Source organism: Alnus glutinosa, chromosome 2, assembly GCF_958979055.1.
Source record: "Alnus glutinosa chromosome 2, dhAlnGlut1.1, whole genome shotgun sequence".
Taxonomy (NCBI): domain Eukaryota; kingdom Viridiplantae; phylum Streptophyta; class Magnoliopsida; order Fagales; family Betulaceae; genus Alnus; species Alnus glutinosa.
The window spans coordinates 12,898,772-12,923,289 of record NC_084887.1 but is presented as its reverse complement, the minus strand read 5'-3'; the positions used below and the strand labels follow the sequence as shown (position 1 = coordinate 12,923,289).

Genomic DNA, 24,518 nt, shown 5'->3' with positions numbered 1-24,518 from the left:
GTTTTATAAGCTCTAAATAGATAGACTTGTAAATGGCTCTTGTTGTAATTGACTGTTATATATTAGATGTATTTTTGCTTATGATATGTGTTTTGCTGCACATTGATTATTATATTCCGTTGTTAGATGTAACTCTAATTATCTGGTGCATATGCCATATGTTGGCTGAGTGACATGTAGTCGTCCCACTGTGAAGATCCGTTTGTATGTTTTCAAAAAAAAAAAAAAAAACGGGTCATCACATTTTGGGATGTGCATGTGGAGCAGACTTGGCAGCACCAAACTAAGCAAGACACAACACCAAAAATACACGTGATTTCCTTCCAAGACAAGACACTTTTTTTCTGGAGGATTGATGCAGTGCACGTTTCCTCCAGTTAATGGCAAGCACCGAATCACGTCTTCTACACCAAGATATGCATGAAAACTTTCTAAAGCTAGGCTTTACAGATGTACAAGGACCAAGAGACACGATTTTTTATTCAATGCACAAAGGGGGCAAATTGGAAATGATTTTCATCTTGACTTGGAGAGTCTTGTGCGGTGCAATGGATGACTAAATAGGAATTCGATTCTTTAGGAAGGCTTGGAGGCACTGAAAATATAGGGAAGTTCTTTCCATAACTGAAGAAACCTAGCAGACATGCATTTTCTCAAAGTCTGCAGTGCCGAATCCTAGGAGCTTGAGATATATATTTATGCTTTCTTTGCTTTTCAAAGGGGAGAAGAAAAACGTGTGAGGGCAGCATCTCTGGCAACTATAGCATTGTTTTCTTCTTCATATTTTTTTTGTCTTCTCTTTGTGTTTTGCAATCAGGACGAACTGGACGTGTATGTGGGGGTTTCTTCATGCACGTTTTTGAAAGTTTTTCTTTATTAAGTGATTCAATTTTTATATTTGTAATTCAAGTGAGTATGTTGTCTTTAGCCATGAGAGGCTAAATCTTCAATTAAGGTTGAAGATGAAACCTCGTCATTGATAATACATGTTCTTATTATTTTATTTATATAACTCCAATGTTTAATCAAAATATTGTTCAAGTTCAATTCAGTTAATTGGTTTGTATCTTTTGATAATTTGATTGTCACAAGTTGGATATTCAATGTGTTTCAACCAAAGGATAAATCGAATAATTTAATTGAAAAATGATATCCATTGTGATTTGTTTATCAAATGGATACAATGAATGATTTGATTTCAATTGAATATTCGTTGTGATTTGTTATTGAATTGGATTCATTGAATGATTTAATATGTTTTTTTTTAGGAACTTTGAACAATGAATAATGCTTAGTTGTTTATCGGGTTTATAAATAAAATACAAGAAAATGTTGCTTGATTTGGCGAGATGGATTCTAAAACCTTCGTACTTTTTATTAATTGTTCTTATTCAGTTTTCTTTTAGTTTATTATTGCATAAAAAAATTCCAAAAGTTCGGAGCTAGGTTAAAATAGGATTAGTTTAAATAGAAATTAATTTTCGCAACGCAATTGCTTGTAGATTCGACCACGCACTTGCACACTGTTAAGGACCCGGGTTTGAGACTGAGTGACTGGTTTGGTTATGGGAAAGGCCGCAGAATCTAGTCTCCTAGGCTTACCAATGATGGGCGTAACAAGGGATACGAGGTATTCGAGGTACCTCTGCCTCCTTCAACTACGAGAGTTGTTTTGATAATTTTTCTGCATATCTTTATTCATTCGAAACCCCATATAAATAGGGTGAATTACAAACACAGCAGTAATTGCTTGATTTCCAGTTTTAGGGAAAGTATAATTCCCTTTATTTGCTCCCTACAAATCAGCTACTAATTTGGGAAGTAAATTCCTTATTCTAAGGCTATAACTGGGGAAACACAACCCCTTATTCTTAGGACTTTCCTACCAAAAGCCGTGCCCCTCAAGCACAGACTTTTCCCTCCCAACCTTCCATATACTCCTCAGCCGCCACTGTGGTTAGCATCCGGATTTGCTAGGGTTTTCTTGCGCCTCACATAAGTGCGTAACACTCCTTCCCCCTTAGAATGACCCTTGTCCTCAAGAGGAAATAAAGGAAAATGAAGTTTGAAGTCTGAGAGAGATTCCCACGTGGCATCAGCTGGTGAAAGATCCTTCCAGTGCACTAGTATCTCCTTATTTCCTTGCTGAAGTCGTTGGTCAAGGATGGCTTGGGGAGTTGACTGTCGATCATTGGCGAGGAGGGGGAGATCATCATGTATTGGAGTGCCGACTCCTACCCATTTCTTGAGAATTGAAACATGAAAGACATCATGAATTTTGGTTTGGGGAGGTAGAGCCAATCGGTATGCCACTGGGCCGATTTTCTTAACAATACGGTAGGGCCCGTAGAACTTGGGAGCTAGTTTCTGGTTGAGCCGTTTCTGGATAGATTGCTGTCGGTACCCTTGGAGCTTCAAGTAAACCCATTCACCCTCAGAAAATGATTGCTCCATATGGTCTTTATCATACACTTGCTTCATCTGGTTTTGGGCATCCAATAAATTCTGCCGCATCTCTTGCAAAATTTCATCCCTGGCCTTCAAGGTATCTTCCACTGCAGCTAACTTCGTGGTTCCTGGAACGTAAGGCAACAGAGGAGGTGGGGGACGCCCGTACACAATCTGGAATGGAGTCCGCGTGGTGGCCGAGTGATACCCCGTGTTGTAACAATATTCCACCCAAGGTAACCACTTACTTAGCCCATTGTTTGGGTGAGGAGCTGGTGAAACACCGCAAGTACATCTCAATGGTGCGATTTACCACTTCTGTCTGGCCATCTGTTTGGGGATGATAGGCGGAGCTAAAGTTGAACTTGGTCCCATGAAGGCGGAAGACCTCCCGCCAAAAAATTCCAGTAAAGACGGGATCCCTGTCGCATACAATAGAAGATGGAATTCCATGCAATTTGAAAATTACCTCAAAGAAGGTTTATGCCACCAGGGCCGCGGTGTAAGGGTGCTTGAGGGGTGTAACGTGACCGTATTTGGAGAGGCGATCTACAACCACAAAGATGGTGGTTCTGCCATAGGAAGAAGGCAACCCGTCGATAAAATCCATGGATATGTCCTACCACACATGCTCGGGAATGGGCAGGGGCTGCAGTAAACCAGCGGGTTTAGTATTGGCAGCCTTGTGACGTTGGCAGGTATCGCAATTTTTTATGAAGGTGCGGAGTTGTTGCTTCATTTGGGATAAATAAAAAACTGACCTGATGCATTGGAGGCCCTTGTGATACCCCTCGTGAGTGCTGTTGTGAAATTCTGCGATGATGGCTGCTGCAATGGGGGATGCAGACCGGAGGTAAATCCGATTTTTGAATTAAATGAGTCCTGCCCGTACCTGCTACGGATCCATGATGTTTTGCTGCTGGATTTCCTGGGTCAGTTTCATAAGATTAGGTTCATTTTGAACTTCTTGCTGGATGGGTTCGATCCAGCTAGGGACTGGTGAGGACAAAACCAAAAGGGTCCCTTCTTGCTGTCGAGAGAGGGCATCAGCCGCCCGGTTGTCATGGCCCTTTTTGTATTCGATGACGAAGTCGTACCCCATAAGTTTGATCAACCACCTCTGCTGCGCCTCTGTGGCTATGGTTTGATCCCATAAGAACTTCAAGTTGCGGTGGTCAGTCCGCACTACAAACCTGTGGCCCAAGAGGTAAGGGCGCCATTTTTGGACGGCGGTGACCAATGCGAGCATCTCCGTTTCATAGGTTGACAGGACCAGGTTTCGCCCATGGAGGGCATGACTGAAGTATGCAATGGGACGTCTGCCTTGCATCAAAACGGCCCCAATGCCAAAGCCGATGCGTCACACACAATTATGAACTGCTGAGAAAAATATGGTAGGGCTAATACCGGAGCCTTGGTCATTGCTTCCTTGAGCAGCGAGAAAGACTCTTCCGCCTCTTCATTCCACCCGAATGCATCCTTTTTTAGGAGTTGAGTCAAAGGCCGGGCGATACTGCCGTAATGCTGGATAAATTTACGGTAGTAGCCGGTGAGGCCAAAGAAACCCCTAAGGGCCTTGAGGTTCTGAGGTTTCAGCCATAGCAATATGGCCTGGATTTTTTCTGGATCCATTGCACCCCCGCTCCGATCGATGATGTGGCCCAAATATTTGACCCTTTGTTGCCCAAAGCTGCACTTATCCTTCCGAACATACAAGCGGTTAACCTTCAGGATCTCCAAAACCTCATTGAGGTGCTGCAAGTGTTCATCCCAACTTCTACTATAAATTAGTATGTCATCAAAAAAAACAAGGACGAACTTATGTAAAATGCTGCAGAAGATGTCGTTCATCAAAGATTGGAATGTCGAGGGGGCATTCGTGAGGCCAAAGGGCATGACCAGAAATTCGAAGTGCCCATGATGCGTACGGAAGGCTGTTTTTTCTATATCTTGCTCCCTTATCCGGATTTGGTGGTATCCGGAACGAAGATCAAGCTTAGAAAAATACTGGGCTCCCTGTAACTCATCCAGCAGCTCGTCGATCAAGGGAATAGGAAACTTTTCCTTGATAGTAATCTTGTTGAGGGCTTGGTAATCCACACATAATCTCCACGAGCCGTCTTGTTTCTTAACTAGCAGGACCGGAGAGGAATAAGGGCTGGTGCTTGTTCTGATCACCCCGGTTTTCAACAACTCCATAATAATCTTCTCTATCTCATTCTTTTGATAGTGGGGGTACCTATACGGTCACACATTCACTAGGGACGATCCCTGGATCAGGGGAAGTTTATGGTCATGAAGGCGCATGGGTGGAAGCCCTTGTGGCTCTCCAAATAAGTCCTGGAAGCCCTCTAAGAATTGTTGAAATTCTGGGTCTACTATGTTCGGGCACTGCTGCTCTACTCCCAGTTCAACAGCCAGTAGTTGGAGTAGGATGCCTTCTGAACAGCGATGGAGCTCCTTATGCATTTTCTTCCCTTCTAATACTCGATTAATAGGGGAGTGTATCCCGGTTAGTGACACCTTCTGCCCCTGCCATGTGAAGCTCATGTGCAGGGATGCAAAATTCCACAATATGGGGCCGAGGGTCTTGAGCCATTGGGCCCCAAGGACTGCGTCATACCCCTGGAGGTCAATGAGAAAAAATTCTAACATGAATAAAGTACCTTCTAGCAGAACAAGTACCTCCAAGCATTTGCCTCTACTGGAAAGTCTTTCACCGTTTGCTACCACCACTTCAAATGCCGACCTTCTGTCCGGTACCAGGCCCAGCCTTTCTGCCAATTGGGTGTTGAGAAAATTTTGCGTGCTCCCAGAATCAGCCAACAGAATCACCCGCGCCCTCTGGATGGTTCCCGAAATGCTCATCGTTTGTGGGGTTGGCACCCCGGAGATGGTGTGCAGGGAAATTTCGGGGATCTCGAACTCCTCCTCTTCTTCCACTTCTCCCACTACTGCCGGACTAGAATGCTCATCTTCCTCTTCATAAACCCCCTCAATCAAAAAGAGCTTTTTGCACTTATGCCTCGGTGAGAACTTCTCGTCACAGTTGAAGCAAAGACCCCTATCTCTTCGATCTTTCAATTCTGCTGGGTTTAACCTCCGAACCACCGGAGCTCGACTTCGCACCAGATTTGCGGATGGTAATGGGGGGAGGTTTGGTGAACCAGCGGTTCTTCGAGGTTCAGAAAAATTCGGGCTTCTCCGCTGCGATAGTAGCCGCGTTTCATACAACCTGGCAAGCCCCACTACTGCGGTGAGCGTAGAGGATCTGGAGGCCTGGACTTTCGGCCTAATGCTCTCCTTGAGACCGTTGATGAACCCGCCGATTTGTTGCGCTACTAAGAGCCTTCCTGCCCTGCTCAGCAACCGTTCGTACTGACCCTGGTATTCTCGCTCTATCCCAGTTTGCCGCAACTTCGTTAGGTCTCCAAAGAAATCATCAAACTGGGTTGGCCCATACCTGACATGAAGACCATCCTTCAATTGTTCCCAGGATGCTCCTTTCTCTGTCTCCTTAAAGAGCTGGTACCACAATTGGGCCTCGCCCTTCAGGTGGTAAGCTGCCAGCATCACTTTGTCCTCTTCCGCGGTGTTCTGGAACTCAAAGAACTGCTCCGCTCGGCACACCTAATTGGTTGGGTCTTCGGTGCCATCGTACTTGGGGAAGTTTAGCTTGGCTACCTTCGGAAAAGAGCAGCCCGACTCTGTTCGGGTGACTGTCTTGCCTAAGCGTACACCTGATGAACTTGCGGATTTGTCAACCTCCTCCGCCTTACTTTTCTGGATTTGATCAACAATGACTACCAACATCTCCTCCATCTGCTTCTCTAATCGTTCTTCCCACGATCTCATCCTCTTCTCTAAATTTTCGATTCGTTGCTCCGCCATACTAGGGCCTGGCTTTAATACCAAGCTGTTAAGGACCCGGGTTTGAGACCGAGTGACTGGTTTGGTTTTGGGAAAGGCCGCAGGATCTAGTCTTCTAGGGTTACCTATGATGGGCGTAACAAGGGATACGAGGTATTCGAGGTACCTCTGCCTCCTTTAACTACGAGAGTTGTTTTGATAATTTTTTTGCATATCTTTATTCATTCGAAACCCCATATAAATAGGGTGAATTACAAACACAACAGTAATTGCTTGATTTCCAGTTTTAGGGAAAGTATAATTCCCTTTATTTTCTCCCTACAAATCAGCTACTAATTTGGGAAGTAAATTCCTTATTCTAAGGCTATAACTGGGGAAACACAACCCCTTATGCTTAGGACTTTCCTACCAAAAGCCGTGCCCTTCAAGCACAGACTTTTCCCTCCCAACCTTCCATATACTCCTCAGCCACCACTGTGGCTAGCATCCGGATTTGCTAGGGTTTTCTTGCGCTTCACATAAGTGCGTAACACACACACACACACTATATTGCAAACGATTCGTACACCTGCGAGTACTTTAAAACTTACAACAAATGCCTAAAAGTTTAAAAGGCTTATTGCATACACTAAATGAATTCATGTTTCCCGCGACAGAGGAGGTAGAGTAGATTTTTTAGGTTTTTTTTTTATTTTTTTTTATTTTCAGTTTTGTATTGCTAAGACTCTAGCAATATGTATGTTTGAGGGTGTGATAAGTGCTGAATGTTACACATTCAAGCCCCTTAATTTAAATATGCTAATATCTTGGTTTTGTTATAATTTGATGTTTTGTGTTGTTTTTGTGTGTAGGTTTTGGAAGAAAAGCACTCAAAATCCATCAAATTCCAAGCTTAGAACAAAGTTTATAAGAATATTGAAGTATGCAAACTCACCTTCAGAAAGATCTAACTCCAAATCAATTTTGAATTTTACTGCTGTAGAATATTGAAGTCGGCAAACCTATTTTATTTGGAAAGTTCCGAATCCAATTCAATTTTGAATTTGTTTGCTAAAGAAAAGAGAAGTTGGCAAAATCTATTATTTTTTAAAAGATTCCAGAATGAGCATGTCTACTTATTTTAACCATAACTTTCAGCTCAAGTATTAGAATGTGGTGAAATTAGCGGTTTTAGATAGCTAATACAAAAGGAAACAAATATTTTTGAAATAGGTTTTTCCTAATTTGGATGTTTACTATACCAAAATTACCCTGCAATATAGGAACAAAAATATGGACGAATTTGGAAAGATTCTAATCCACCTCTAACTCGATTTTGGACTTGTAGGTTGCATGAAATCATATGGGGTTGTTCCTAAACTCTATAAATACTCCCCTAAGTCTTCCAAAACAAACACACAAGCTTTGGGAGAGGAATCGGAGGCTAGATCAATAAGGGTTTTGGTTTTTCTTTCTTCCTTTCGTTATTTCCTGTATGTATATACTTTTAGTTCGAATTAATTTTATTTAATTACTGTTGTTGGGGCTCAAATGAAGCCCGAATCATGTTTCTTTAAGATTTTGATTTGCCTTGCTACAACTATTTGTGATTCTTATTTGATTAATTCCAGTTCTCTTGAATTCCTTCCATGTTTATATTTGATCATCATATGCATGCGGTATGGATTTGTTATTTCTGTTAATTTGGATGACCGAATCCTGGGTATAATAGAGTAACGAAAGAACCCCATCACATGTTCTTGTATTAATCAACATAATGACAACTAAAATAGATATCATGTTCCAAGTTGAGTGTATTTGCTAATTTCCATAATTTTATGCTTTCTTGATGAACAACTTAGTATACACCCATGCTAAATCCTTCGAGAAAAAAAAGAAAAAAGAAAAAAAAAAAGAGTTAGAGTATACACCTATGCCTAACTCGTTGCATAGAGAGATCAATAGCTTTAGTAGTATACACTCAAGCCCTTGTGGCTGGCAAACATTAAATATCGCAATATGGTTTGTAGCATTGTGCATATCGTTTCCTAAAAAGAGTATGATTAGTGGTGAATATCAGAGCTTGTTGTGTAAATCTTTACTTAAATAAATAGGCAAATACTTGTACTTTTTACTCGCAAGTGCATAAGAACAAAACAATTTTATAGAAGGCAAATACAAGATTATTCTCATGAGTATTGGTATAAACTATGCTTAAAGAGATTTTCCTAAATAAAGATTTTGAATGAAATGAGATAAAATATTAAATTGAAGTAATAAGAAGAAAAGATAGGGCTTCGATATCCACTGCTAATCATACTCAAGTAAGATTCACAATATGCACAATACTACAATCATAACATGATGCTTTTTACCAGCCAGAAGGGAATGGTATCTTCTCCTAAAGTTTGTGTGTCTTTCTTCAATGTTTAGAGGCCTACTTATAGGAATTAGGAGAATCCTAAAAACTTTTGAAATCTCAAAAAATTCGGAAGTCAGTCTCCTAGTACAAGTAGGAGATTGAAAATTTAATCCAAGAAGGAAAAAAAATTCCAAATTTGTCCAGATTTGCAATCTTTTATTGTGGGGAAATTTTGGAAAAGTACGTCCGAATTAAGGAAAACTTGTTTTAGAATTATTTGTTTCTTTTTGTATTAGCTTTCTAATGCTGCTAATTTCACTGTAATCTGATACTTGAGCAGAAAGTTGTGATTAAAATACAGAAACGTTCTCATTTTGGATTCTTTCCAAACATAAAAGATTTTGCCGACTTATCTTTTTTTAAATTCAAAATTGATTTGGAGTTGAATCTTTCCAAAAGTGAGTTTGCCGAATTCGTTCTAATATTGAAATTTGAAGAATTTTCTTCAAAAACCTGTAAAACACAAGAAAACACAAAAACAATACAAAACATCAAACTATAATAAAACTAAGAGATTAACATATGTGAATTAAGGAGCTTGAATGTGTAATATTCAACACTTATCAGAGCCTTACCCTTTTATTTAATGTTTTCAATTATGTTGTTTACTTTATTCCATTGCAGTTATATTCAAAATAACTATCTTAGGAAATTTTCTTTAAACACAATTTATCAATCCTCGTAGGATGATTTCGTACTTGCTTTCTATACTATCGTTTTGATCTTGTGAACTTGCGAGTAAAGTGTACATTTATTTACCTATTATTTAGGTCGATATTTGCACAACAATTGCATATGTGTTCTATGAAATGTCGTGTATTTGGAGTGCATGTATAACATGAGTTCCCTAAAGGTTCAGAATGTCATGTATGCATGTGCGATCGAATTATAACGTTGGTTTGATTTGTTGAGATGTAAAGTTTTGAAGTGTACTTATGCATGTATTCGCCAAAGGTTTGGAAGAAATGGATGCGTACATAGCCAAGATATTACGTCGAATGTTTTTCCTGCGATTTAATGTTGGGAGTGCACGTATGCTTGTATTCCCCAAAGGTTCTGATTAACTATATGCGTGTAATTCCATAATGTTATATTCATTGTTTTCCTATGGCCATGTTTGGGAGTATGCGTATATTGGAATTCTCCAAAGGTTCGGATGACTTGTATGCGCATAAGGTCGAGACATAGTGTCAACTATTTCTTTAGATATCCCTGTATGCCTATATTTCCCTAAAAGTTTGGAAAGCTTGTATACGTGAATATCTGAGTCACATGATATAAATGTAATAATGTGTATAATATAGATTATTTGATTTTGTAAACCAAACAACATGGTTTACTCTATCATCTAAGAATCCTTTTATGCAAAATTATCAATCCACAAGTAGCCGTTATTGTAAACATATGATAAAATTGTAATGATTGGCTCATTGTGAAAACCCAGTGTGTTTTATACTACTGAGTTGGTTAACTCATGCTTTCATTTATGCGAACGTGATTACCACCACAATCGAGTAGATGTTGATGCTTTAGCTGCAGGTACTGCAGATGTGAATGAGGATCATGTGGCATTGTACTTGAGATACTACGACTGAGGCTCTTTGCATTTAGTCGTATGTGTGTTAGACTCGGATAGTCCATAGTATTTTGTATAAACTTTTATATATGGCATGTATTGCATGTGATACATATTTTGTATAGCCATTCTTTGATGTATATAATGTTTGATTAAGCCTTAAACAGATAGACAAATGTATGGCTCTAATATTGTAATTACTCTTTTTAGTTAATGAAATTAGTTTCCGCTACATAGTTTATTATCTCTGATGAGATAGATACATATTATAGGATATGTACGTTGAGTTGACGTAATGACTAATCGTCATGCTACTGTGGTGATTTCATTTTGTATATAAAATAAAATAAAAAATAGGTCATCACAACTATCAAGGATCTGTCAATTGTTCAAACCCAATTTCAAATTTGAATTTGAAATATCAAATGCTTACAAATTTATACAATAACTTGATCTTCAAGATTGTGGAGAAACTAGTCGTGGAGAGGAAATAATTTTCGAGGTAACTTAGGTAGTAGTGCCTTTTCCACACCCTTTAAAGCTTGCAGATCACCCACAAAGGCCCCTCATTTAGAGGTTTCTTCATAATCTAAATAATTTTCCATTCAATCTTATGATGTCTCTTACTCTGTGCTAACTTCAAACTTTTGCCCGGTTTCCAATATAACCACATTAATTTCATTATATGAAAACATACGGGTGTCTGTCTAACTTAGAACTCGAAGATTTTCTTTCAAATAACAAAATTTTGAAGAAGTAAGAAATTTAAAAAACTGAAAACAAAAAGAGAGCCCTGTTTCCAGAGAGTTTGGCATACGACAGAGGACCAAGTTCATGGATAAAAGTTGTAGAGGATTTTCCAATGAAAGGCAATTTTATGGGTTATCAATATGGTCCTGTAAAAAATGTAATTTTTGCCTCTCTAAATAGTTTCAAATTCCACCCTTTCCTGGATCACATGTCTGCAAAATGGTTCCTGGGTACGCTTCTCGAGCCGGTCAAATCTCAATTCATGGAAACAGCATAAAAAGAAAATAATATTCCGTTTGTTTCGTCGCAAAATATTTTCAATGAAATTATTATTTTTTTTTTAAAAAAAAGGGATTTTTCTAAAAATACTTTTTGGTGTTTAGCTTGTACGAAAATATTACCAACAGCGAAAAACCACTAATTTCCTCTAAAATTCTTACCAGTTTCGCCAGAATTTAGCATAGTATAGCCGGGTTCTAGCGAAACTTGCTATAATCTGGCTATATTGGACAGATTCCGGCAATAGGGCCAGAATCTGGCACAAATGGCCAAATTCTAGCCAAAATCGTCGAAATCCAATATAGTAGCCAAATTCCAGCTATAGTGGCAAGAATTCGGCGCAAATGGCCAGATTTCGCCACCAGCTGGCTCGATTCGCCGGATTCGGACGACAGTGACCAGAATCCGACAAAAGTTGCAAGATTCCAAGGACAGTGGCCGGAATCCAGTAGTTAGTGTTGCCGAATTCCAATGACCGGATCCCAAAATCAGAAAACTTTCGGTCCAAACTTGAGCCGCCAACAAACTCCAATGTCCGGCGGTGGCGAATTCTCACGAACGTACGTACAATAATAAAGAGTTTAAATTCAAAAAATGACCATTTTTAAAACTGTAAATCATTTTCTAAAAATTAAAAATGCTTTTTCGGTCAAATTGGAAATGATGTATCATGTATGTTGACCATCATTTTCAGTTACACTAAACAGAAGAAAATCCCAAAAATATTTTTTTAAAAATATTTTGTCTAAACAAACACAAACAGAGAAATAAATTTACCAAAATCACTAAAGCCACATGAGAACGTTTCACGGACATTGCAATCATCTCAGTACAATATTGGCTCCAGGGAAGAGACAAAAAGTTTTTAAAAATGAATTTCACTTTGTTAGAATGCATAAAATATCAGAATCTGCTATTAGAATTCAATATAGGATTCTAACAACCTTAATAGTAGAGTAATGCCTCTTCTTACTAGATTTTCACACTGACTACCACATTTTGTTTTTGTTTTTTTAAATATGATTTACACAAGGAGCTAATTAAAACACGTCACATCAAAACTGGTGTAAAAATTTAGTGTGAATAGTGGCCTGAATTCCTTATAGTAACCGAGCAATTATGGATGAGATTATGTGTGACAACATACAATTCCAAATAGTGTGAAAGATGTTTTTGAAATTGCACAAGGAAAAGGATCCCAGTCCCATTAAGCATTCCCAACCATCTTTCTTAAATATAGAGAACAAAACTATTTTTTACTTTTCTATCAAAAAACACACTACAGAAGCTTCCCTTTATTTTTTCCTATAGCATTAAAATATTATTTTTTTACTTTTACTTTAATTAAAAGTAGGAAAGAAAAATAAAGTAGGAGAGAGATACTATATTTTGTGAATAAACAATTGAATAAGAAGTGGATAGTGTTTCTCAATGCATTATTTATTGGGGAAACAAAATTTTTTGGAAAGCTAATGTGGAGGGATTTTTGTAATTTTCTTAAAATTTTGGGTTAAATACATATTTGTTCCCTGTGCTTTATGACCTTTATTTTTGCCCTTTCAGTTTCATTTTTTATCAAATTTGGTACCTGTGGTATATGAAAAGATGGAAATGATACCTCCGTTTGATTTCCCGTTCAAAACTAACGTCCACCCACGGCATTTTCTGTCATGTTGTTGTCTGGATGTTGTTGGAAACGATGTGTAAAGAATTGGGTTCTGGGTTTCAAATTTTTAGGTACCCAATGACGTGGGTGGACGTTAGTTTTGGACGGGAAATCAGATGGAAGTACCATTTCTGTCTTTTCATATACCACAGGTACCAAATTTGATAAAAAATGAAACTGAGGGGACAAAAAATAAAGGTCGTAAAGCACAGGGGACAAATATGTATTTAACCCTAAAATTTTTTCTAAAACTCAAAGGAACAAACCTCATTTAAAGAAGCTATTGTGAATGCTAGCTGTTATATAGCGACAAACATACTTCGAAGACGACGAGCATAACATTAATGTTAAAACAAACTCGTTGGCTCATTTACTGTTCCATTACACAGTTGTACCTTGGAGACAAAAAAAAAAAAAAAAAAAAGCTAAACAAAACAAAACAACGGTGTTTTTGTTTTCAACTACAGTCGAGCATGACGAGAAACAGTTTTTTACTGAATAGTGGTTTTAAAGTAGGGCGGCTCACCGATATATACAAAGGGTCACCTAGATATGTGTTTTTCAGTGGGTCGAACACATGCGCTTTAACAAAAACAAAGATAATATTACTTAATTAAACAATTTAAGCACGTATTAAACAAAGTTGAGCTTGAACAGAACACTTTTTAGTAAGCAATAGAGCATCCAAAATAAAATTAATCATAGAAAAAACCAAACTGTTGAATCCAACCAGATAATTTCTTCCCACGGTAGACCATTGAATTGACTGGATTCTCTTCCTTGCATTCGATTATCCAACAGTAGAATCTTCAAAATCCTAAAAGCCAAAGAAAAACTCAAAAAATTTGAGAGGAACTTGAACCTACTCTGCTTTGTCTCAAAGGAAAATACTGATTGATAATGTCTAGTTCAACAGTACTTTCTCTCTTCAAAACTACTGTTTATGTTAATGGATGCCATGCTACTACCATGCTACCACTAAAGCTTATTACAAAAATTACTCTCATTTATTCGCACTATTCTTTGTTTAGGAAACAAAACATGAAAATAATAACTTTTTCTTGGATAAATTTTCCATGGGAACAAACAGAAGTAACACCAAAACAAGAAGAAACAAGTAGGAAAATTTGAGAAACCGGAATTTAAGTTGAGTACCTAATGGCAAGGAAACTAGTCCAGCTCTTGTTCAATCAATGGTGGGAATTGGGAGAAGTGGAGGATGGCCTACTGGCACTATGCTCCTCCTCACCCTGAATTGTCGCCGGAATGCAAAACGCCGGCAATCCGTCGGTGGCAAACCTGCTTCCGAACATGGAAGACTGGTGAATTGGCTGTGTTTTCTGATAGTGCGATGAAGCAATAGTAAGATCATCCCAAGCCCGAACGGAGTGTGCAAAACTGGACTGAAGGGGTCCCCTCTGTGAAAATGGTGAGCCTTGGCCTAGCAATGCTTGTTGTGCCAATGCCGGAGAGTTGAAGACAAAACCACCTCTGTTTTCTGCGTTTGTGTCGCTGTTCCAAGCTACCATCCTCTGGTAATTGGCGTCGAATCCCACGGGAGCGGAGCCTGCAAAAAGGTTCTGGTCGTTCGGAGCTGAATGGTCGTGGAAAGAGTGGAGAGATAGGCCGAGATCTTGGGTGTGGTTGGAGGTTCTTGAAATTATATCAGGTGGGTAGCTCTGGAAATTGAGAGAGGAGTTTGCAGAGGTTGTGGGGAACAAACATTTCATGGTATCTGTCATGGATTCGGAGTCTAGAGCTGGTGGAATGAAGTTTGAATTCTCATCTGGGTTCTCAGCTAATTGCCTGTGGAGCTGAAAGTTGTAGCCGGAAGACTCTGATTGCTCTGCTATTGTCATGTCTGCTGAGCCTGCATTTGGGTCTGCTTGTTCTGCTGCTGTAGCGCTACAAGTACCAGTTGGATGCCATGGCGGCAGCTCAGCTAGCTTGTCAATGGCGGACTTTGCCCTCTTGATGAGCCAGTCCACAGCTTTGCTGGGCCTGTCGTAGCCTAACCGGTCTTGAACATCGTAGAATTGAATGGCGGTGTGGGCTGAGAGCCGCACCCGGCGGTCCCGGGGACCTTTTGCTGTGTAGACTTTGCTGTGCCGGTCTTTCCGGCCGGTGGATCGGACAATGTGGCCTCCTTGGACTTGGACTATCTCTCCTCCAGCGCTCTTCATGCCCATTCCTTTCCTGTGCTCTGCATAGTCTATGATTTGGCCAAAAATTTGCTTGTCGGGTGCTTCTGTTTGGTAGGAATTTATGGCTTCGTTTTGGAGGAGTTGGCCATGTTGGTAGTGGATGTATGTGCCTAGGTTTTGTTCTTGTGTTTGGTCGATATTCTGATGATTCCTCTGGTAATCCAGATTCCTAGCCTTCTCAGTTTGCTCTTCCAACAACTTTTTTGATTTGCTTCCTTTTTCTGGCTGTTGCTTGTTCTTCTTTATCTGCTACTGCCACCGCCTCTGAAACCTGATACTACTGCTGGCGATGCTGCTGATCCCAAAAAAAACAAAAATCCTGCCCCTTCAATCTCCGGAGTCCACACCCCAATAACACCAATAAATACAAAACCCACACTGCAAATACAAAAGAAGCCAGAAATTTAGCTCTACTTTAAAATAAATAATATTTAGAATTCATCACTGAAACTCATCTATCTGAATCTCTACAGACGGTAAAATGACATGCAGTACTGGACTAGTTTGGTGGGTTTCTCTATGTGGCCACAGAAATATGTTTAGAAAAAAAATAAAAATAAAAATTCAACTTTCAAATTCTTCTGATAATCACCACGCAAAGAGGTAAAGAAAATCTACAGAAAAAATATTGTGAAAAATTTGCACTTGGCATGAGAAGACTCAAGGTGTTGGAAAAGAGAGGGAGAAGAGCATGGGTGGAAGTGGAACAGTAGATGATAGAGAGAATCGTACCTTTGGCCTATGAGAGGGCTGTTGATGCTTCTGCAAAGGGTGGCAGGTTTTGGTCAGAGTTGGGATTAATACCTTTGGTCATCTGCGACCACCAAAGCACAAAAACTGTAACCAAACTCATCTACTCATCTTTCTAACCCTACTCTTTTAGCCACATCTCTCTCTCTCTCTTTCTCTTTCTCTCTCTCTCTCTCTCTTTCTCTCTCTCTCTCTCTCTCTCTCTCTCTCTCTCTCTCCTCTCCCTTTGACATATCACATACATTTATATTTTATATGTATACAGTAACTTTTTTAATGAATCCTTATAATCAGAACTGTTTGGTGATGAGTTATGATTAGAGTCATGGTTGATAAAGAGAGGACTCTCAATGGCCACCTCTTCCACCCACTACTTTTTGAAGGCGTTGATAATGATATCTAACAGCTTTTTCGGGTTTTCTCCCATCTGTACTTTTATAGTTTCACCAGTAAGATATATTCATTTCACTTAAAAACAAAGGACAAACATCCTTTCTTCTATTACACTTTCCATCGTCTGCTACAGTTTTGCACCTCCAGAATCATTATACTTCCCTAGAAATTGTGAAACTTTAGGGGAAAAAGAAAAAGAAAAAGAAAAAGAAAAAGAAAAAAAAAAAAACCTTAACAAGCTTGCGGAATAATTGCACAGTACCCCATGAAAGGGCAGTAGGAAAATGCGTGCTCTAAGTTAGCTGACCTGATTAATTAAGGAAGACGCGAAATAATGACTTCAACCGGATAAAAGTTCAGTTGCAGGGTAAAAGTTTAATATATAGCATTTCTATATATTTTTGTACCTAATTAATCCCTTATCCCTTTGATGGGCCATTTTCATATCATATATGTTGGGATTTTTTTTTTTTTTTTTTTTTCTATTTTTTTTTTTTTGTTCTTTTAAAGGGCGGGAGGAGGCAACCGAAGTGGCATCTCTACCTGGGTGTGATCATGGTAGGCCCTGGGCATTAAGCATCACTCATGGTGAGAATCGCAACTCTCTGAAGACCGATCGAGCAATATATAGCTTAACACAGCCCCACCAAATAATTTAACAGCACTCAAGCCAATAGTCCCAAACATTTTCATTGCCAGATTCGACCTTAGACATACTTAACCCCCACTGAGACAACCCGAATGCCACTAGACCATACCCTTGATGATTATATGTTGGCAAAGCTCAAAGTAAGTTAAGAAAATGCAATTCAAAGACATACAAAAGAAGGGCTTGTACACTACCAAAAACGAAGCCTTTTGAGCCGTTTTAACAAAACGATACTAACCAACGTCGTTTTTAAGTAAAACGATGTCATTGATTTATGTCGTTTTAAGGCAAATGACGTCAATCACGAGTTATGACGTCACTAAGTAACATCGTTGTGAGTAAAAACGACTCCACTTAGAGTCGTTTTCCCTAAAAAAATAACTACAATTGGAGTTGTTTTCCCTAAAATAACTCCACTTTTGTTGGGTGAAAACAACTCCACTCTCCACTTGGAGTCGTAGGGGTCCCGGCCCACTATATATATAGCATCAAACCAAGATATATTATATATGTAATTATATAAACCCAAACCCTATATACTATATATATATAACACTAAATTAAAATATGAGTTGCGCGTTATATGAATAAACCATAACCCTATATATATATATATATATATATATATAGGGATCACTAAGCTGGAATCCAATAATTTCAAGGTGCTTCTCCATTCTATATAAGGATCCTATCCTCCATGATGAAGGCATAGGCATTTCATACCCGGCCACTTCTCTTTTGAAGATCCTTTGAACCCTCACTACAAAATCTTGTAAACACTTGTGTTTCTTGTGTAAACCCCAAGCATTATATCTCGGATTATCATGAATCAATCAGTTTCCAACTAATTTCATAGTTAAGTACCTATAAGTTTTGAATCTTCATTACTTTCAGTAAAAATTTATGTTGATTATTGAGTATAACATACAATCAAATGGCCAGACATTAGCATATATATGCCAGCTAATTGGTTATTAACTAATGAAAGCCATCCCACAAACATTAGTAATAATTAATTAACTTGGATTACATCCAACAATAACTTGTTAAAGGGAAGACGTTCGTTTTCAGGATCTACTTAAATAGAAGAACTGATTAAACGAAGTTGAAAGAAGAGTTTGCCGAGAAAGGTTTACTCTAGAACAAAAGAAGGAAATCTTTAGTAAATGGAAGGAGTTAATGCAAGAAATCAAATCGGAAATATTCTACTTCAATTTTGTAGAAGAATACCATCCCAAGGGGAACACAGTTAAAACAATTAATAGAGAAATATGGCCGGGTTAAACAAGATAACACAGTTATAATGTCTAGTCACCCCCCACTTGAAACTATAATGGTAAAACACTTGAATTTTGTAGTAAAAGCCTCCTCATTTAAAATCCATTCAGATAACACTGAAGTTAGAAAAGTTATTGAACAAAACAACTTCACTAACCAATAACTAAACACATAATTAACCTTTAAGTTTTGAATCTTCATTACTTTCAGTAAAATTTATGTTGATTATTGAGTATACCATTCCATTATATATACTCATCTGCTTTCATATATTTACAATTATTAGTTACTTTCTTTGTTTATCCCTCATGTATATTTGTTCACACCATTCTGTTATATGTATAAACCCTAACCCTATATATATGCTATATGTCATTTAAACAAAATGTATGAGTTATATTTAGTATACATTATGTACCTATAACCCTAACCCTATATACTCTATATATAACGCACATATATAGATATAGTACTAAACCAAAATATATAACTTATTATGGTAATTATATCGACCAAAAGTTGAGTCGTTTTGACAAAAACAACTCGACATGGAGTCTTGGCAAGAGTGCACATGACATTTCACCTGTCCCGCACATGCCTCCCATCAATCTCTCTCTCTCTTCACTCTCTCTCTGTTAGTCTCTCTCTCTCTCTACCTATCTCTCACTCTCCCCACGCGGTGAGCCTTCGTCCACCACCGCCGCTCCTTCTTCCAGCCGGCCACCACTGCAAGGTCCTCTCTCTCTCTCCGTGGCGTGAGCCTCCACCCACCGCCGCCACTCCTCCTTCCGGCCGGCCACCACTGCAGGTACTCTATCTCTCTCTGTCTCTCTCTCTAACGATCTCTCTCTCTCTCTCTCTCTCTCTCTCTCTCTCTCTCTCTCTCTCTCTCTCTCTCTCTCTATTCGGCCAGCTGCCTCCTTCCCTAGCTCGTTGGTGCCGCTACCGCCACCACTACCGCCACTCCTCCCACCTTAATTTCCAGCATCTTCAAATCCAGGTAACACTAGTTATTTTTTGTTGATTAATTGTATTGCATTATATAATAAAATGTTATTTAGTAATATTATTTTTACATGTGCATGCATGATAATGTAAAATGTATACATGCATGATGCTTAAAACACTGCTTCATTATTGTGTTGGATTTAAGTATTATATGCATGCATAGTTTAATGGGAAGAAAATCAATATAAATGTACGTTACAAAAAGATCCATGCATTGTGTTGAACAGATATGCATTTATTTTTATCCTAATTATGGTTTGATTACATTTCGAACTGATGTTTGAGGTTTGGTTTTACGGTGTTTATATAAATATGGTTTTATTTGGTCTAGCTAGGATTTTGGGTTTAGCGTTAGGGCATTTGTGGTGGTTGGTTTATGTTTATGATGGTTTAGGTTATTATGTGTTTATGCATGCATGGTTTGGTGTTTGGTGTATGTGTTTAAGATTTTGGCCGTGTTTAGGCTTTTTGTAGATTAACTAGGGTTTTAGGGTTTTAGGGTTTGGTATATGTTTGGTGTTTAGGGTTTTTTGTCTAGTGTTTTAGGATACGTTTATGGTTTTATGGTTTGGGATTTAAGGTTTAGGCCTAGTGCTTTGGTTTTAGGGTTTAGGGTTTAACGTTTAAGCCTGGTGTTTTGGTTTTAGGGTTTAAAGTGTAGTGTTTGTGTACGTACTTTATGGTTTTAGAGTTTAGTGTTTAAGGTGTATTGTACATACATATTACTAGATATATACCCTCATTATAGTGTCCCATACAGTTAGGGTTAACGTATTATACGTACATGTATATATATATGATTGGGGTTATTCGAACCTGACGTTGGACTGGGGGAAGGGAACAATGATCAAGGTCTCAATCATCATGAGAGTGAGCCTTTGAACATGAACGTTAATCAGGATCCAAATGATGTTGACAATGTCACTTATTGTGCCTGTAACAATGAACCTGCATTCGAAGTATAACTACCACAGTAAAAGCAGCATGTATGATTATTTATTTTTTCAATAAACTTAACATGATATCAAATTACATTATATGTGTTGACTAGTTTATATATTTCCATGTGATTTAACACTTTATTTATTTGTGTATTTTGTAGATCGATAGGGTCTCACTACCGAAGAAGAGACCTTTCACACAGATCCCATCACGACACATTCCAAAGACCACACGGTTGATACAACCTTCTCTTGCAGACGAAGATGAGACACAAGAATGTAACACACCTTCTCTAAGTGAATTCATACATGAGCCCTTAATCGATTGCAGTAATACTCCATTGGATACAAATAGAGGGTTTTCAAGGTTATTTGATACTTCCATACCATCACCCATCCTACAATCTTGACTCTTTTTTTTTTCTTTCTTCTTCTTCTTTTTTTTTTTTTAGATAGGCAACCTGGGACTGAGATCACACAAGATCCAAATACTCAGGTATTGGATAGTCGGCAGGTCTGTACAATAAGAACGTATGTTACATTTGATATCTAACCTAGGCTCCAAAGTTTTATATGTTCATGCTGGAAAAATGCTTATATTCTATTTAACATATATACGCATGTAATATTTTTCTCTAATATTTTTTTGCATGTGTTTAATTTAAATACAGATAATGGTGGTAATTCCACATTAAAGATGTTGGGGGTCCTAACGCAATTTGGTCAATGCCCACTATGGAGAAGGTTGTCGTAGATTTTAATACGACGTGGCAGCCAACAAGCATAAGCAGACTGAAATTTTGAAGGCTGGGAGCAAAATATGTTAGAAGCAAGAAGTTTGTGGGGATAAGCACTCGAAACTGGAAGAATGTATCACCTCAACTGAAGGAAGATCTATGAACCACGTTAATGGTATGTAAAACAAGTTATTAATTTAATTTGTTACGAGTTTATTACGTTAAACATATATTACGAAATGCACATAATAAATAATTTTTTTTTTTTACTAATTTGTAGAAAAAAAATTCTACATCCTGCCTGATACACTAATAGAAGTGATCAAACAGATAGCATTCATGGACTTTGGAGTAAAGCGAAAAAACTACAAGTATAGGGTGAAGAGAGGTCTTCATATACAGGCCAGTGATACTCGTGAATCAATTCTACAATCGATGCCAAACATCGAGATTTTCGATGTTGAAGACATAGAGACAACTATCGACACATGGTTGACTGTGGAAAATCAGATAATTATATCAACAAATGTCATGTACAACATATCGTATATCTTTAAACTTTTAACAATGCATGATATCGTATTTAGTTATAACAAAAATTGTGTAGGTAAGGGCTAAAAAGAACAGGCAATGCCAAACAAGTCACAAGATCATTCACACATCTTGCTTGAAGAGCTATGCCAGAGTTGCGAAATATCGTATGTTGCTTTCATTAAAAATATATATATATATATATATATATTGTTTGTTTGTTTTCATAGGAAATATTGAAACAGACACCACCTACCCGTGCTAATGTTTTTGTGGCAATCCACACAAGAAGAGATGAGACGACCATCACTCAACAGTCTTCAAAGACAATTGCATGTACTTAACTTAATGATTTAGCTTGTATGTTATTGAATTTACCATATATATTGAAATAGTATAAGTATTTACTGAGGCAAATAGGTGTTTAATAATTAACATATTTAATATATGTCAGGACAAGCTTAAGGAGATCATGGCCGAGGACAACGCAAGAAGGAACCCGATATCTCTAAAGGGTTCAATACTATGAGTTGAGGATGATGCACATGCAAGGGCAATGGGTAGGCTAGAATACTCGGGTCATGTCTATGGAACGGGGCTTGGGCCACTACCGATTAGATCCACGTGTCGGTCATCTACATCAGCGACACGCATGCCCCAGGACCCTTCATATGTCTCTGAAATGAGTTCAATGAAGGCACAACTGCAAGAATTGCAGCAAGAGAAGAGAATCACTCATGAATGGATGGCAGCGGAGGATCAGATGATAGTGGATTTGAAAAGGATTATCGAAAGTGTTGCTTCCAATGCAACAGCAGGCAACAGTTTGGTTGTGCAAGACACTGAGTCACCTGTTGTCGTGAGGATGAGATCTTCAGTAACTAGTCTACCAGGTTAGCTCCAAACATGATTAACTAATTAAAAAAATGATTTTTTTTTTTTTTATTATTATATGGTTAAAAATGTTACGTATATCGTTACTAGTTTTCCATATATAGTTCTGTAACACATTTCTTCCAAATCACTAATGTAGGTGTCACATCCTCGTCACAAGACGATGATCAAGTGACTATGTACGTACGATATGAAGTTATGTTGGCAGTCGTAACAGACCGTATTAGTATTATTTTGAATGTAAGTGAGATATCAAAGTTTATAAATTATGTAAATACTGTTTATATGGTTTTATTGGTTGTACTTGATCGGTTTATTATTGTAGGTAACTTATATATTATGTTTGGAATTACTTTGAAGGTTTTTGGGTTTGTATTATTTATGTTAGGGGTTGGGTGACATTATATTGATACGTCGTCATATTAGTTATTATTTTGTTGATGGCTTGATGTACATCAAGTCATAGTGATCGTTTATGAATGTATAGGGTTCGGATTATGAGTGTAAGTTATGGTTTATGAGTGTATGAATATGTAAACATTATTCTTGCTACATTAGGTATTACCAGAAAAAATAATAATAATAATAATATAATTAATGAAATTATTCATTTAATATTTTTTTTTTATTTGGAGTCCTTTTTCATATAAAAAGACTCTAACTATTAGAGTCGTTTTATCCCTAAAACGACTACAACTGTTAGAGTCGTTTTGTACTTGAGTCGTTTTATGGTAAAATAACTCTAACCTAAAGTTCAAATGTTATATGTTAAGTCGTTTTGTAACCGACTCCAAAAAAAAGGATTCAAAATGATTTAGGTCATTTTTATATTAAAAAACGACTCAAAATACATGATTTTTTTTTTATTTTTTTTATTTTATTTTTTATTTTTTGTAGCGGTAACAAGTGCTTCTAAAGTAGCAGCAAAGTGTGCACTCTCCCTGTACTTTTGTTTGTTTTGTTTTGGTTGGTCGCCACCCTGCCAACTTGCTACGCAAGTTGGGAAAATTGATATGCAAAAGGGTTTCTAGGGCTCGTGAGAGACGATATTTGATGTGCCCACAATTCCTCTTGACAGGTCTCTCTCCCTTCAAGCACGCTATAAGGAAGGCCCACTGTCTTTTTCATTGAATTCCCTGCGATTCTTTAAATCAAATAATTGATAGTAAGCCGCCCGAGTCTTTCTGTTGTGACACGTGCTACTCTTCTTTTTTTTTTTTTAAAAAAAAAAATAAAGAAAAAAAGGAAAAATAAATTGTAAAGAAAGCTTGTACGTATAATATATGTCTTTTCTAGGCATTGTGGCCTAGTGGTATATGAGAATGAGATGATTTTCTTTTTTAATATCCGGTTTTGCTTTCTGCTTACAAGGAAGAGTGAAACCCCCCGGCCATCCACAGTCTTTTCAGAAGTGCACATTTAAGAATATAAACCTTGAATCGTATTCATAAAGTGCAAGCATGATGAAACTGAGACAAAAGGTAGGATAAGGTAATAATAATCATCAAAGCACAAAGAATCATGAGATTTTTATTTTATTTTTTAAAAAAGAAAAAAGGAAAGGATTATGACTTACATATTACTCATAGTGACCTCATTATTGTTGACACTCATTATATATATAGAAACCAAAAGCTTGCTTTCTGTTCATGCCACCTTAACGTGCTGCATATGTCGGTTACATGATACATCTGGGAAGCAAAGCATGAAGATGTCAGCCTCACAAAAATCATCTAACTTTCGATATATATTAATTGCTTTAATACATTTAAACCCACCCAGACCCTTTCTAAAAAGAGAAATGGTACACGAACTCTCTCTTTTACATTTTTAAGTGCTCACGTCAGCTTTTTGCTAGAACCTTTTTTTTTAATTCTATTTGCCTATTCTTTTTCTGCAACTCCTATATTAGATAGAGTAATCACTTAAAAGAGTAAGAAGGAGAGTTATCAAGCTAGCTATGATCTGTTCACTTGATCTTCACCACTTCTGGTAACCCCATGATCTGCTGTTCAACAATATATATATATCTTCGAAAGTTATATGAGTTCATGGACCACATTCTGCAACGCGGAATTTCTTTTTATTTATTTATTTTAATTTTTTGGCTCTTATATTCGGTAATGTTGACAATGACCTAAAA

At 37.8% G+C, this 24,518-nt stretch overlaps 1 protein-coding gene across 1 annotated transcript; it reads right to left on the bottom strand.

Moving 5' to 3' along the window:
- Positions 1-13,573: 13,573 nt before the first annotated feature.
- LOC133861144 (transcription factor TCP4-like) lies at positions 13,574-16,147 on the bottom strand. The gene is made up of 3 exons (XM_062296860.1): positions 15,927-16,147; positions 14,146-15,572; positions 13,574-13,807 (listed from the first exon to the last, which is right to left on the bottom strand). The coding sequence occupies exon 2, from the start codon at positions 15,177-15,179 to the stop codon at positions 14,181-14,183; it is 999 nt and encodes a 332-aa protein (XP_062152844.1). The 5' UTR covers positions 15,180-15,572; positions 15,927-16,147; the 3' UTR covers positions 13,574-13,807; positions 14,146-14,180.
- Between the last annotated feature and the right edge of the window lie 8,371 nt (positions 16,148-24,518).

Excerpts from the sequence above, each read along its gene's own strand:
- LOC133861144 (XM_062296860.1), bottom strand. The coding sequence starts at position 15,179 with ATGGGCATGAAGAGCGCTGGAGGAGAGATAGTCCAAGTCCAAGGAGGC.